Below are 15,441 nucleotides of genomic sequence, written 5' to 3'. Positions count from 1 at the left end.
GCAACATGCATGATCAACGCTTACCTTTTTCGTTCAGCGTTTCTTCCCTTATTGTCCTCACTGCTTCTTGGCCTTCACTTTCATTGTTACTAGCTGTAATAATTTAAAAAATATATTTTGTTTTTAAGTGTTACGATAGATAAATAGAGCTAAAGTACATTACCAGAAGAGAGACTAAAAAGATGTTACATATAAGGATTTGCACCAACAGCTTGTAGAATGGTGGCCACCAACTCATTTACACTGATTCCCATTAATATCGCTAATAATATTGTTAGGGGTAATATTACAAGCCTGTTGAGCATGTAGAACAGTTACTTATGCACTTGAATAGGCTCACAAAATTGCCTGGGGGTACAAGCCTGTGAAAATTTGATAGTGCTGCTGAATATCCTTACAAAATGCATAGGCATTATCTCCCAAATTATATACATATGGCACTCAGACTTGTGCATGCAATTTGCTCCCGATTTGCGCACGCAATTTAACAGCAAGGCAATTGCCACCAATAATTGGGTGCTAACAATTATTGACACTAATTGACAATGAGAATTTACGCATTAATCCTCCTAGTCAGGATTCTGTAAAGATGCACGTGTAAATTTTCCATGCAGATCTGAAAAGAGGGCGTGTCCATGGGAGGAGCATGGGTGAATCGTTTCATCGGTTTTACTAGACTGTCTCTATTTGCGATGCAAGCCAGAATGGTTTACAATAGTCAAATGCAATATATACAGTATATAACATAGTAAATAAAAGAGTTCCATAAAATGGTAAGAAAGTAAAATAAAAAACCACCTCATTCAAATGTAAGATAGCACACACTTCCAAAATCAAAAATATCACATCAACTGATATACAATAAAACAGATCTAACATTTCCTTTGTTGCAGATGTTTCTAGAGTTTTCGCACAGTGCTATAAAACATGGCAGATCCGTACCTAATTTCAGTCGGACAGGGATCCCGGCGTGAAGTGCTGTTCTATAACCAGCGCCCAACTCAGAGATCCATTTATAGAATAATGGTTTGTGCTCATTTTTTGTGGTGCCCAAATGTAGGCACCATTTACTGAATTTAATCCTATCTGAACAGTGCCAAGGCAATCCACAGGCAGAGTGAGACTGCTATCCTTATGTTTCAATGATTTTTATTAATGAACAGATAGAATAGACAATCAACATTCTCTGAATCTTTCATCATAAAACAAAACATATGATTGCCAACATTGTGATGATTTCTACATCGTATGTTAACACTTTTCTCCCCCCTCCCCCCTGTTCCTATAACTATCTATGTTAGTTCCCACACTTCCTGCGGACAAGTGAAACTCAACCTTCCCTTTGTTCTGAATACCATCCACACCTAGGATAGAATAATCAAATAGAGTACTGAGAGCTATCCTTATAAACAACAGTTCTCTAATTAGGGGCTTCTATTTACATGCCACTCGCATGCACAGATGTAGAGAACACAGAGGTATAGCTGGGTGGGTCGCCAGGGGAGCGGCCGCTCCCCCAAACGGACTTCAGATGGCAACAGCGCTTATTTTTTCACACGATCTCTCATGCTTAAAATACTCGCCGGTGCTGTCGGAAGTCCGCTCTCCGCTCCCTCAACCTGGCTACGCTTCTGAGAGAACACTGGCATTTTCATGGGTGAGTGTACATTTACGTGCATCAACTATGTGCTATTCTGTAAGGGCTCGTATAAGTGGCATAGCACGTAAATCTCAGAGGTACAGAGGGGGATTTGAAGCACACACAAAAAACAGTGCAAGGAAAAAAGCACCAAGGGCCTTCAAATCCGAAACAGGTCCTTTAATCAGTTGTATGAATGGATGCTGTACATCACTGACCCAACACGGGCCGTGTTTTGGCATACAATGCCTGCATCAGAAGTCGTACAATTTAGAAGTCAGAAATGACATAGCCCAACGCAGGGCTTCTGGTAGTGATAATTGACCTGTCAGAGTCAATCTTCTAGCGATCCATTCTCCATAATTCTAGAAGACTGACTCTCCGCCAGGTTAGCGCAGGAGCCCTTACTGCCACCTCAGTGAGTGGTGGTAAGTGCTCCCTCCCAAAATGGCCTCGCGGCAAGTGGTTCACTTACCATATGGCCATTTCTTTTTGAGAAAAAAAAAGACAACCTTTTACCCGCTGTGGTAAAAGGGGGCCTCAGTGCACATCAAAAATGTGCATCACCTTGCATTTACCGTATTTTTTGGACTATAAGACGCACCGGACCATAAGACGCACCTAGGTTTTAGAAGAGGGAAATAGGAAAAAATTTTTTTTCCTTTTTCCCAACTCTAAAACCTAGGTGCTCTGGTGCGTCTTGTCCGAATCCCACCCTCCCCCCAGCCCTGTCACCACTTCTCCCTACTCACGCGATCTTCCCTGGTGGTCTAGTGACGTCGGGGCAGGAAAGAGCCCCCTCTTTCCTGCCCAGCGCGCTGCTCTCCATCCTCCTGTATGCATTGCTGCCTGACGGTCTCGGCGAGATTCAAAATGGCCGCCGAGAATTTAAGTCTCGGCAGCCATTTTGAATCTCGCCGAGACCGTCAGGCTGCATACAGGAGGATGGAGAGCAGCGCGCTGGGCAGGAAAGAGGAGGGTCTTTCCTGCCCCGACGTCACTAGACCACCAGGGAAGATCGCGTGAGTAGGGAGAAGTCTACCTTCAGACTATAAGACGCACCCCCCATTTTCCTCCCAAATTTGGGGGGAAAAAAGTGCGTCTTATAGTCCGAAAAATACGGTATTCACATGAAATTTCATCTGCCATTTGAATGCCCAGTCTTCCAATTTCCTAAGGTCTTCCTGCAATATTTCACAGCCCGCATGTGTTATAACAACCTTGAATAGTTTTGCATCATCTGCAAATTTAATCACCTCACTCGTTGTTCCAATTTCCATATCATTTATAATTATGTTAAATAGCACCGGTCCCAGCACAGATCTCTGTGGCACTCCACCCTCCTCCATTGAGAGACATGACCATTTAACCCTACCTGTTTTCTGTCCAATAACCAATTCCTAATCCACACCAGAATCTTGCCTCCTATCCTATGACTCTAATTTTCTCAGGAGTCTTTCATGAGGAACTTTATCAAAAGCTTTCTGAAAATCTAGATACACTACATGAACTGGCTTTCTTTTATCCACATGTTTATTCACACATTCTTACTTGCACATACATGTACACAAATACTACCTTGGAGCAGGAGTAAATGCGCATGCCTGTATTCCTTGGCACAATTTTTTTAAAGCTACATACGTCCATATGCGATCCTTAAACATAAATACAATATATGAGCCTATATCTTTCCTGGCTATATGCCTTGTTATAAAAATCACCCTCAACACAGTGGCGTAGCCATAGGTGGGCCTGGGTGGGCCAGGGCCCACCCACTTAGGGCTCAAGCCCACCCAACAGTAGCACACGTTTAGCAGTAGCTGGTGGGGATTCCAAGCTCCACCAGCTGAAGTCTTTCCCCTGATGGTAACAAAAACGCTACTCTCCACGATACCGGCACCTGCGTATTCTCAGTTTTCAGCACATGCCTGCCGCAGAGTGCTAAGGTGGAAAGAATCGTTTTCACGCCAGCTGAGATATTTTTTTGGTGGTGGTGATGGTGAGGGGAGAATACTTGGTGCCCACCCACTTCTTGTCTAGGCCCACCCAAAATCTGTTGTCTGGCTACGCCCCTGCCTCAACATGTTTACTGCCTTCCTGATTTTGTCTGCTTAAGAATTTTAAAATGTCAATTTTGATGAAGAAAGCATAATATGCAGAGCCGTAACTATTACTATAGCATCAAAATTAGTACTACAGGCTTTTAGAATTTTCAAGACTGTTTTGCAAATTATTGGGAAAACTATGCTTGCAGACTCCTTCATAGTACTAAAGGATATACATACATACATACATACAAACACACATACGGTGAGGCAAAAAAAAAAAGAGTAATCTCCTAGGGGCCCTTTTACTAAGCCGCATAAGCATTTATGCGTGCCCAAAAATGAAATTACCTCAAGAGCCACACAGTAGCCAGGCGGTAACTCAAAATGCGAGGTTCTTGCAGTAATTTCATTTTTGGCGCATGTCCGAAAAATCATTTTTATTTTCAGACACGCGTATCGGATGCACGCCAAGTGGCATTTGATGCACGTAGGTCATTACCGCCTGGTAATGGACTGTCTTTCTTCTGTGTTTGTACAGCGCTGCGTACACTTTGTAGCGCTCTAGAAATGTTAAATAGTAGTAGTAGTAGTAGTAGTTACCACGTGAGATTTTACTGCTAGGTCAATGGCTGGCGGTAAGGTCTCAGACCCAAAATGGACGTGCGGCTATTTTCATTTTGCCACACGGCCATTTTCGGCAAAAATTTAAAAAAAGGCATTTTTTACAGGTGCGCTGAAAAATGATTCTGTGCGTGCCCAAAACACGTGTCTATACTACTGCAGGCCATTTTTCAGCACGCCTTTGTAAAAGGACCCCTTAGAGTTTTTTTGCTGTTCTCTTAGCAACCACTTGGAATTTCAAAGTGAAATTTTACAGCTTTATTTGTTGTTACTATCTACATTTATGTGCCAAGTGGATTGAGATTATCTTTAAACACAGTAAAGTTAAAGACTTTTTAGCATGAACACCCAGCGATTTTCCCACATTCAAAAGTTTGCACTGTAAAACTACCATTATTTGGAATAACAAAAAAGGGGGCACCAGCTTTACTGTTAATGATGTCTCAGTAACACAGACTTTTGTACACAATAATTTGAATAATTTGTCTTTGATATGATAATTTACAGATAATTTCTTCAAAAGAATTTCGATCAGAACGGCAATAATGAGCAGGGTGTCAGTAGCGGACAAAATGAAAATATAGACACTGCACGAACAAGGTTTAGGAGGAAAGGCGATAGTGGCTGTGTATCATCTCAAAAACTGAAATCACAGCACTGTGATTTGCTTGACTGCAAAATTTTGACATTGTTAATTGTATCGTTTTAATGACATTATTTTACTGTGTTTTAGCGTGAAATTTTTAACGTGCAAAATTCGCTGGGCAGTAAAGCTAAAACATTAGTAACATCAACATAGCTTAAGATAATTAAATGAATTAAGTACGATGACTAAAATGTGTAAATTTTCTTGTTGAACTTCAAAGCAGTTGCTGAGAAAACTGTAGGGGCTTACTTTTTTTGCCTCACCCTGAACATACATGGTGTCGCAAAGCTGGCCTGGTGGGTAGAAATCAGGGGAGCCCAGCCTCCGGAGGTGGGACGGAGAAGTGATAAAAGGGATTGTCTGACCACAGTGGTCCATGCCATGATAACATCATGACTAGACTATTGTAATGCCCTGTACACTGGTCAAACCAAAAAGAGTTTGTATCAGCTCCAACTAATTCAGAATGCTGCAGCATGACTGATAAAAGGCTGCAAGCAGCGTGACCACATCACACCCTTCCTGCAAAACCTACACTGGCTACTAGTACTTTCAGAGCTAAATTTAAAACTCTCTGTTTGATTTTCAAGGCCCTCAGAAAAAATAAGCTAGAGTACTTAAAGAATAAGTTAGCTCTTTACACACCTTTGAGACCTCTAAGATCCTCTCAAGGATCATTGCTTTCTGTCCCCTCATCAAAAGAAATTGTACAATGTGATACCCGCCAGTGAGTCTTCTCAGGAGTAGCCACAACACTCTGGAATTTACTCCTAGAGGGGCTACGTATAACTTGAGACTATCTCTACTTCAGGAAGCAGGTAAAATCCTGGCTCTTCACCCAAACCTTTAATACGTGGAGGGGCATTTTCGATCGGGGACGCCCATCTCTAAGGGCGCCCATCTCCGAGGATGGCGCCGCGAAGGGGCGGGCCCGACTATATTTTTGAAACGAAATGGGAGTCCATCTTTCATTTCGATAATACGGTTGGGGGCGCCCAAATCTCAACATTTGGGTCGACCTTAGAGATAGTCGACCTAAATGCTGAGATCGCCGGCTGTAGAGATGGGCACCCTCGGTTTTCGGCCATAATGGAAACCAAGGGCGCCCATCTCAAAAACGAACAACTCCAAGGTATTTGGTCGTGGAAGGGGCCAGGATTCATAGTGCACTGGTCCCCCTCACATGCCAGGACACCAACCAGGCACCCTAGGGGGCACTGCAGTGGACTTCACAAATTGCTCCCAGGTACATAGTTCCCTTACCTTCGGTGCTGAGCCCCCCAAACCCCACTCCCCACAACTATACACCACTACCATAGCCCTAAGGGGTGAAGGGGGCACCCACATGTGGGTACAGTGGGTTTCTGGTGGGTTTTGAAGGGCTCCCATTTTCCACCACAAGTGTAACAGGTAGGGAGGATGGGCCTGGGTCCACCTGCCTGAGGTGTACTGCACCCACTAAAACTGCTCCAAGGACCTGTATACTGCTGTGATGGACCGGAGTATGACATTTGAGGGTGGCATAGAGGCTGGCAAAAAACTTTTATAAAGTTGGGTTTTTTTTAGGGCGGGAGGGGGTTAGTGACCACTGGGGAGTCAGGGGAGGTCATCCCCGATTCCCTCCGGTGGTCATCTGGGCAGTTCGGGCACTTTTTTGTGACTTGGACCTAACAAACGAGGGACCAAATAAAGCGGACCAAATTCTCGTCAGGGACGCCCTTCTTTTTTCCATTATCGGCCAAGGACGCCCATCTCTCCTCGGCCGATAAACACGTCCCAGTCCCACTTTCACTAAGCCTCCGACACGCCCCCGTGAACTTTGGTCATCCCCGCAATGGACTGCAGTTGGGGGCGCCCAAAATCGGCTTTCGATTATACCGATTTGGGCGCCCGCGGGAGAAGGATGCCATCTCCCGATTTGTGTCGAAAGATGGGTGTCCTCTTTCGAAAATAAGCTGGATAGGGTGCCTAACTATACACTCATTCTGCCCCTGGACTAGCTTGCTAAGCTTGTAACTTAGACCAGTTCCTTATATCTAGATTAACTGTACAAGGAACTTGCCTTTAGTTTAGCCACCCATTTATTTATCCCAACTGACTCTGTACCATGCATCTTGTCCCCATCTATATATCTGCATTTGGCCCCTCAGCTATATGGTAAGCTGTATTGTAGAAAAGCATTAGCATCATAGCAATGTTATTTGAATGTTCTAATTGTCTGCTTATTAGATATTCCATCACTATTATGTTTACATCATATTATATCTCTGTTATTTGAATTTCAGTGCTTTTAAATATGTATATTTTTGATCCTGTTTCATGGCAGTCCTATTATTAGGTTTCAATTTGCTGTTTTTAAGCTTTCCCCTTTCATTGTATTTATGTTTATACTTGCTCATTTTACTATTGTTAAGCTGTTAACAAAATTGTAAGTTTGATGTTAAACTGTACCTACTGTATACCGCCTTGGGTGAACCTGTTCATAAAAGCGGTTAATAAATCCCAATAAATAAATTAGTGGATCCGGGTCGTTGGTCGCCTCACCCCCGTGAAGATCCTGAGTACCAAGGGGGGGGGGGGGGTGTCCTGGAGCTGAACATATGGACCTTGCAGTGGCTATTGCTGGAAACCTCTGCCAGGGGGCAGAGGGAGTCTGAGTAAGGTCCTTGTCCAGGGGATTCATGAGAATTGAGGAGTGCCAGTTGGAAAAAGACACCCCAGCCTGGAGGGATGTGGATGCGGAGGAGTCCCACTCTCAACTTTGCCAGCCAACCAGAGGATCCCTAATCCGAGATGGGACAGACTTTCAATCAATTTTGATTGGATATGACTTTGCCTTTTTATGCACTTAAACTGAAGAAATGAGAGTTTTGTTTTTTTTTTTGTTACATTTGTACCCCGCGCTTTCCCACTCATGGCAGGCTCAATGCGGCTTACATGGGGCAATGGAGGGTTAAGTGACTTGCCCAGAGTCACAAGGAGCTGCCTGTGCCTGAAGTAGGAATCGAACTCAGTTCCTCAGGACCAAAGTCCACCACCCTAACCACTAGGCCACTCCTCCACTGTTGCTATTATTTGAGATTCTACATGGAATATTGCTATTCCACTAGCAACATTCCATGTAGAAGTCTGCCCTTTCAGATCACCAATGTGGTCGCGCAGGCTTCTGCTTCTGTGAGTCTGACGTCCTGCACGTCAGACTCACAGAAACAGAAGCCTGCGCAGCCTTCTACATGGAATGTTGCTAGTGGAATAGCAACAGTCCATGTAGAATCTCCAATAGTAGCAACATTCCATCTAGAATCTCCAATAGTAGCAACAACATTCCATGTAGAATCTCCAATAGTATCTATTTTATTTTTGTTACATTTGTACCCTGCGCTTTCCCACTCATGGCAGGCTCAATGCAGCTTACATGGGGCAATGAAGGGTTAAGTGACTTGCCCAGAGTCACAAGGAGCTTGCCTGTGCCTGAAGTGGGAATCAAACTCAGTTCCTCAGTTCCCCAGGACCAAAGTCCACCACCCTAACCACTAGGCCACTCCTCCACTGTTGCTATTATTTGAGATTCTACATGGAATATTGCTATTCCACTAGCAACATTCCATGTAGAAGTCTGCCCTTTCAGAACACCAATGTGGTCGCGCAGGCTTCTGCGAGTCTGACGTCCTGCACGTACGTGCAGGACGTCAGACTCACAGAAACAGAAGCCTGCGCAGCCTTCTACATGGAATGTTGCTAGTGGAATATCAACAGTCCATTTAGAATCTCCAATAGTAGCAACATTCCATCTAGAATCTCCAATAGTAGCAACAACATTCCATGTAGAATCTCCAATAGTATCTATTTTTTTTTTTTGTTACATTTGTACCCTGCGCTTTCCCACTCATGGCAGGCTCAATGCGGCTTACATGGGGCAATGGAGGGTTAAGTGACTTGCCCAGAGTCACAAGGAGCTGCCTGTGCCTGAAGTGGGAATTGAACTCAGTTCCCCAGGACCAAAGTCCACCACCCTAACCACTGGTTTATGAACTGTTGTTGCTTTGCTGTTGAACGAGTAAAAGAAGGTTTGAAGTTTATCTAGTAAGACTGCTGGTTGTTGTTTGAAACGTGGACTTTTGCATCTCCCCGGGTGGGGATACTCTTTGGCCTGTTGGAGATTTTCTTCAGCCCTGGCCTGCGCCCAGCTCATTCTAAGTACAATCTCTTTTGTGAACTCTGGTCCTGAGTACCTGACCTGGCAGCCCTGATTGAAGGGGTTAACTAGGGTTAGAGAGAGAGAGAGAGAACATTTATTTTTAAAAAAATTTAGTTTATATCCATTTCTGAAAAAAAAATTTTTTTTTTTTTTGCTCTCTGGCAAACTCACCACTATGCACAGCTTGATAATTTTATATCATCAGAAGACTTCTAACCTAGAGAATAAAGAAAACTGCATAATGCGTTTCAGAATTCTTTGGAGTGCAACACTGCCTGATAAGTTGCTGCTGCTTTTTATTTTGCTAACTGAAATACTGAAGGGCACAATGAGGAAGATCTTGGTGGGGGAACTGGAGGCAGCAAAGAAAGTACCAAAAGCTGAACAATTCATGAACAAATGAATTTTAAAAATGGTAATTACAAATCCACCTTTCTTCTGTCCTAAGTCATGAATATTTTTTCAGAGGTATTACTAAGTCAAGTTAGGTGTGGACTCGTGACAAAGAACTGTGATTCCTGGAACTACTAAATCTTAATGAAACCACGTCTAATAGCCAAAGAGCATAATTTAATGTGTATTTCCAGGTATGTTGCTAAACAAACGCCAGTTGAGACTAGAGAAAACAGCACAGCTGACTGGGTCAAATGTTGGGCAATAGCAATTATGCAAAGGAAACTGCCAAGGTTGCAGAACTATACTTAATGAAACAGAAGACTCATGTTCCTCCTCGTTTTAGTTCAGTTCATATAGACTTTGAAAATCAATATGTCATTGTACCTGGAAACTATGAGCTAACCTCTATCTCCCCCCCCCCCCCCCCAAAAAAAAAATCAGTTCTGTAGATTCTCGTTACAGGAACCATGGTCATGTGTTTGTCACAAGGTGGTGACATTTGTACATGCCTACAGTGCCTTACTTTCTAAGAACATCTAGCAGGAAGATTCTAGATTTCAGCAACACCTGAAATGGGCAGTTTGCTTATTTCGCTATCAAATGAAAGGTGACACATCATCCATTAGTTCTTTTTTTTTTTTAAGCACCATAGAACATAACCAGAATTAGATTCACTACCCATACAGCAGTGGCATATTTATACTAGGTGTGTGTGTTGCGTACGCACCCCCCTAACAGACCCAGTCCCCTGCCCATACCTTAAAATCAGTTCTGCTGCAGTCTTAACCCAGGCAGCGGCAGTGGGCCACATAGGCTGCCTGCAGCCTGCACCGGGACTTCCTCTCTGAACTGTCCTGCCCTTCACAAAACAGGAAGTTGCATCAGAAGGGGCAGGACGGTTCAGAGAGGAAGTCCCGGTCAAAGATATAGCGGAATTAGAAAAGGTTCAAAGAAGAGCGACCAAAATGATACGGGGATGGAACTGCTCCCATTTGAGAAAAGGCTAAAGAGGTTAGGGATCTTCAGATTGGAAAAGAGACAGCTGAGGGGGGGATATAATTGAGGTCTACAAAATCCCGAGTGGTGTGAAGCGGGTGGAGGTGAATCGATTTTTCAAGCAGATTGCACTGTATTATGAATTCCAGACAAAATCTCCTCCCCCCCACCCCAGCACCACCAAACACATACAGACTGTTTTAGAAAATTTACATTTAAAATGAGTAATAAGAGAAAATCCATGAGTTCAAACTGAAGATGATTTAATGGTAAATACTGGAGTAAATAATCAAACCTCTGGATTTGTACAAACTTGCAATAATCAGACCTGTTTTTTTGCTGGTATCTCGCCGAGGAAAAACTACATGCTCGGTTTTCATTAGTCAAACCCACACGTATAGTTTTCTCCCCGACCTACCTTCACACTCTGGGATACAAGCACACACTTTGGAGGCATACATGTGTACTTTTATCTGAATAAAGGCAGGGCCAGTCTAGGGCACAGGCAGGCAACTCCAGTCCTAAAGAGCCCCAGGCAGCTCAGATTTTTTAGGACACCATAATGAATATGCATGAGATGGATTTGCATACCACAGAGACAAGTGCACGCAAATCTATCACCTGTATATTTATTGAGGATATCCTGAAAACCTGACCTTGAGGGGAGGCAGCAAAGACCAGCTGCAGTCAAAAGCAAACAACAGATCCTGAGAACCTCACTAACTCAAACAACCTGCATTAAGGACAGGCAGTTTTCAAATAGGCCAGTTAACTGGGAAAATGACTTTTGGAAATTGAACTCATTATTTATGTGTTTGCGCTACATACACACCCACAAAACAAATTCAATTTTTAAAAGCATGATGTTTTGGGAGAGGGGCAGATTAGTGGCCTGGGAGTTATTTGAGGGGGGTGGAGAAATGACAAAAGCTGCACTGGCCCCAAATAAAAGATGGCAATAATCATTTTGCAATGGTTATACAGATCTACATCATTTTAAAAACTATTAACTAACTTCTAAGGCTTCCCTTCCGGCTCGTGGCTGGTTAAGAACATTTTGCGTACCCAGGATGACAGAAAATATGAAGATATATATACTCTCTAAACAAAATAATACTAATAATCAAACCTTACATTTGAGCTCTACCTTATTGGTTCTGTAGAATCACCCAAAATGACTTACAACATATTTAAAAAAACGTAATACACAGTTATAAAAGTTTAATATAAAACAATTGCTGTTCATAACAATTCATCATTCAATATAAATGCAGTACCTATTATAACATGCATTCCAAGTCTTGACAAGTGTCTTGAGGTACAATAGCCCATTCCTTTGGCACCTCCAGTTACCACAGCAACTTTTCCATGTTGTGAGGGAAACTCTATAAGAAACAGAGAAAAAAAAATTGAGTTCCTCTATGCATTTTAAATATGTGCAAGAAATACAAGATGATTTATGTGCTGCTGCAAACAAGAAACAACTTATACATGCTCTGAGGAAGGAACCCTAATGATACTAAAAGCTTGTGCCTGGAATAATCCTTTACCAGCATAAAAGTATGGGGGTCGATATTCAGCTGACTGCTGCCATTGTAATACCCAGGAAATAAATGCTGGACTCCACCCCCCCCCCCCCCCCAGAACACCCCCAAAATAGCTGGTTTTGAGATAGGCACTAACCGGACATTTTCAGGGACACAAACCGCTCACGTGCCACTGAATATGACCGGTTTACCCCAAACAAGTGATTTAACCAGCAAGGAGCTGTTTCTGTCCAGTTAAATCGCTTTGAATGTCAACCTATACATTTATAACCCAACGGCTGTGTTGGTTTTAACTCTTTTTCTGTTTTCCACATATTGTTCCAGAGTTAAATTTGGTGGAAATATTGTCAATTTTTTTTTAATATTAGTTGTAATTGATTAGGTGCAGATTTTACTTCCATGTATGCTATATAGTGTTAAGTGTGGCAATATGCATAGCTTTTTCTCATGGGAGATATTACTACTGTAAGAAACTACACAACATAAATTGCTCTCCAATTATTGTAGTGAGTAGCGGACTATCTTAACAAAACTCAAATTTTAAACAAATGAAACCTCACAAGTCCAGGGTGCCTACAGAGATGGCCTCCCCTTGAATGGACTCAACATCACTGGTTTTCTAGAAACCTCCATCTTGAGTAGAGAGGTGTGGTAGCCATGTTAGTCCACTTTTAAAGGTAATCAATAGAAATAAAACAAAATAAAACATGGAAAAGAAAATAAGATGATACCTTTTTTATTGGACATAACTTAATACATTTCTTGATTAGCTTTCGAAGGTTGCCCTTCTCCATCAGATCGGAAATAAGCAAATGTTGGTAGATGACAGTATATATAAGTGAAACATCAAAGCATTTCAGTGACAGTCTAACAGGATGGGGGTGGCTAGGTGAGAGACAGGGAGATATGCATGGAGACAGTCTAACAGGATGGAGGTGGATAGGTTATGCATGGGAACATCAAAACCTTTCAGTGACATTCTAATAGGATGGGGGTGGATAAGTGAGATATGCATGGAGACAGAAGGGTGACAAACAGAGCAATACAACGTTATGGTTTATAATGGGCTAGAAAACCCAGATCTTTGTTAAGTCCTTTCTGGTGAGTGTCAAAATATTTAATCATTCTGACTTCAAAGGTCTTACATTCCTTATTTACAGCCAAGCCACAAGATACCACCGTATCTGCTCTGACCCAAGGGACAGAGACAGACACCTTGAAATCCTGACTGCATCCTTCGAACAGAAAGGCTACAACCCCAAAATAATCTCCAAGAATATTGCCTCCTTCCTCAAAACACCCAGGGAAAATCTGCTGCAGTACAAAGAAAAAAAAGCCACAGACAGAATCCCCCTTATAGTGGGCTGGAAAAATTAAGAAAAATCATAAAAGATCTTCAGCCTCTACTCCAGGATATTCCCATCCTCACCAGTGCTGGCTTTCCGACAGCCACCCAACTTAAAACACAAGCTAATCAGAAGTAAGCTCCCAACACAGACTCAAAAAGAAGAGAATGGCACACATCCTTGAAATATGTCCAGCTGCAAGCTATGCCAAAACATTTCACAGGACCCCACAGTCATTCACTAAGGAAAAATATTCAACATAAAGGAATCCTTTACATGCTCATCTTCCAATGTGGTATACATCATTCAGTGTAAAAAATGTGACGAAGGATGCTATATTGGAGAAACAAGCCAGATGCTAAAGACAAGATTTAATTTACATAGACATCACATGAAAAATGCCAGTGCCAGCCAGGATGCCACGCCTGTGGGGCAGCACTTTACAAACCCAGAACACTGCACCAGTGATTTCATAGTAAGAATCCTGAAAGGTAACTTTAAAACAATACAGGAAAATAAGACCTTTGAAGTCAGAATAATTAAATATTTTGACACCCACCAGACAGGACTTAACAAAGATCTGGGTTTTCTAGCCCTTTATAAACTATAAAGTTGTATTGCTCTGTTTGTCACCATCCTGTCTCCATGCATATTACTACTACTACTACTACTACTACTACTACTTATCACTTCTATAGCGCTACAAGGCATACGCAGCGCTATACACCATACATGAAAAGACAGTCCCTGCTCAAAGAGCTCACAATCTAAATAGGACAAACAGACAGAACAACTAAGAGGTAAGGTAATTAAAGAGGTGGGGATAAAAGTGTACAGGGCAAGTGAGTAGTGGTTAGAAGTCAAAAGCAGCGTTAAAGAGGTGAGCTTTTAGCCTGGATTTGAAAATGGCCAAAGACGGGGCTAGACGTACAAGCTCAGGAAGTCTATTCCAGGCATGAGGTGCAGCGAGATAAAAGGAACAGAGTCTGGAATTAGCAGTAGAGCATATCTCACCTATCCACCCCCATCCTGTTAGACTGTCACTGAAATGTTTTGATGTTTCACTTATATATACTGTCATCTACCAACATTTGCTTATTTCCGATCTGACGAAGAAGGGCAACCTTCAAAAGCTAATCAAGAAATGTATTAAGTTATGTCCAATAAAAAGGTATCATATTATTTTCTTTTCCATGTTTTATTTCTATTGTTTACCTAGAAACCTCCGAAACCAACTATAGTCCCCTATCCAAAACAATCTATTTCTCAAAGAACTGGAGAAATTTTCCAATATCAACAAAACGGGTGCACCATATATGAACATAGAGGAACCATCACTTAGCTTAAATGCTGGATCAAAGAACGATTTCTTTTTTGACCCAGCTTAGAAGAGCCTCGGCTTCAACTCAAACATATCAAAGGTGGCCACCTTTGAGAAATTGTATAGGGGACTATGTATATAGTAAATAGATTCCTCCGTTTTTTTTGCCACAGACTTTTTCTCCTTTTAGGGAGTTTTTAACTCTGTGGTTGGTTTCGGAGGTTTCTAGGAAACCAGTGATGTTGAGTCCATTCAAGGGGAGGCCGTCTCTGTAGGCACCCTGGACTTGTGAGGTTTCATTTGTTTAAAATTTGAGTTTTGTTAAGATAGTTCGCTACTCACTACAATAATTGGAGAGCAATTTATGCTGTGCAGTTTCTTAGAGTTATTGCTCTTTAGCTTCAGATTTAATAATTTGGATATTATTACTGGCAATTTTCCATAATTCTAAAGCCCTCCCCCCCCCCCCCCAAGTTCTACTGAATCATCAAAATATTGGTTCATCTAGAATGAGATGGTATGTGAAAAGCAGGCCCGTGATTAAAAAGAGCTGCGACTGAGAGCATGGGTGACATAGTGCTGTTTCGTAATAGGCACTCAGATCACTACAAGAGTTTGGCTGTGTCCTGTAGGTGAGGCATTTGATTCAAAGAAAAAAAATATGACTGTACAGCAAAAGGGGG

General features: G+C 42.3%; 1 protein-coding gene across 1 annotated transcript in view; it reads right to left on the bottom strand.

Annotated features, from left to right (window-relative positions):
* DHRSX (dehydrogenase/reductase X-linked) overlaps window positions 1-15,441 on the bottom strand; it is a 319,241-nt gene that overhangs the window by 192,300 nt on the left and 111,500 nt on the right. Inside the window, exons 2-3 of the mRNA XM_030202103.1 lie at window positions 11,822-11,929; window positions 25-93 (exon numbers count right to left, since the gene is read on the bottom strand). Of these exons, the coding sequence (XP_030057963.1) occupies window positions 25-93; window positions 11,822-11,929 (177 nt within the window). The remainder of the gene's footprint in view (window positions 1-24; window positions 94-11,821; window positions 11,930-15,441) is intronic.

This window comes from Microcaecilia unicolor, chromosome 4 (genome assembly GCF_901765095.1).
Source record: "Microcaecilia unicolor chromosome 4, aMicUni1.1, whole genome shotgun sequence".
In the NCBI taxonomy this organism is placed as follows: domain Eukaryota; kingdom Metazoa; phylum Chordata; class Amphibia; order Gymnophiona; family Siphonopidae; genus Microcaecilia; species Microcaecilia unicolor.
This window is presented reverse-complemented; position numbering and strand designations above follow the sequence as displayed.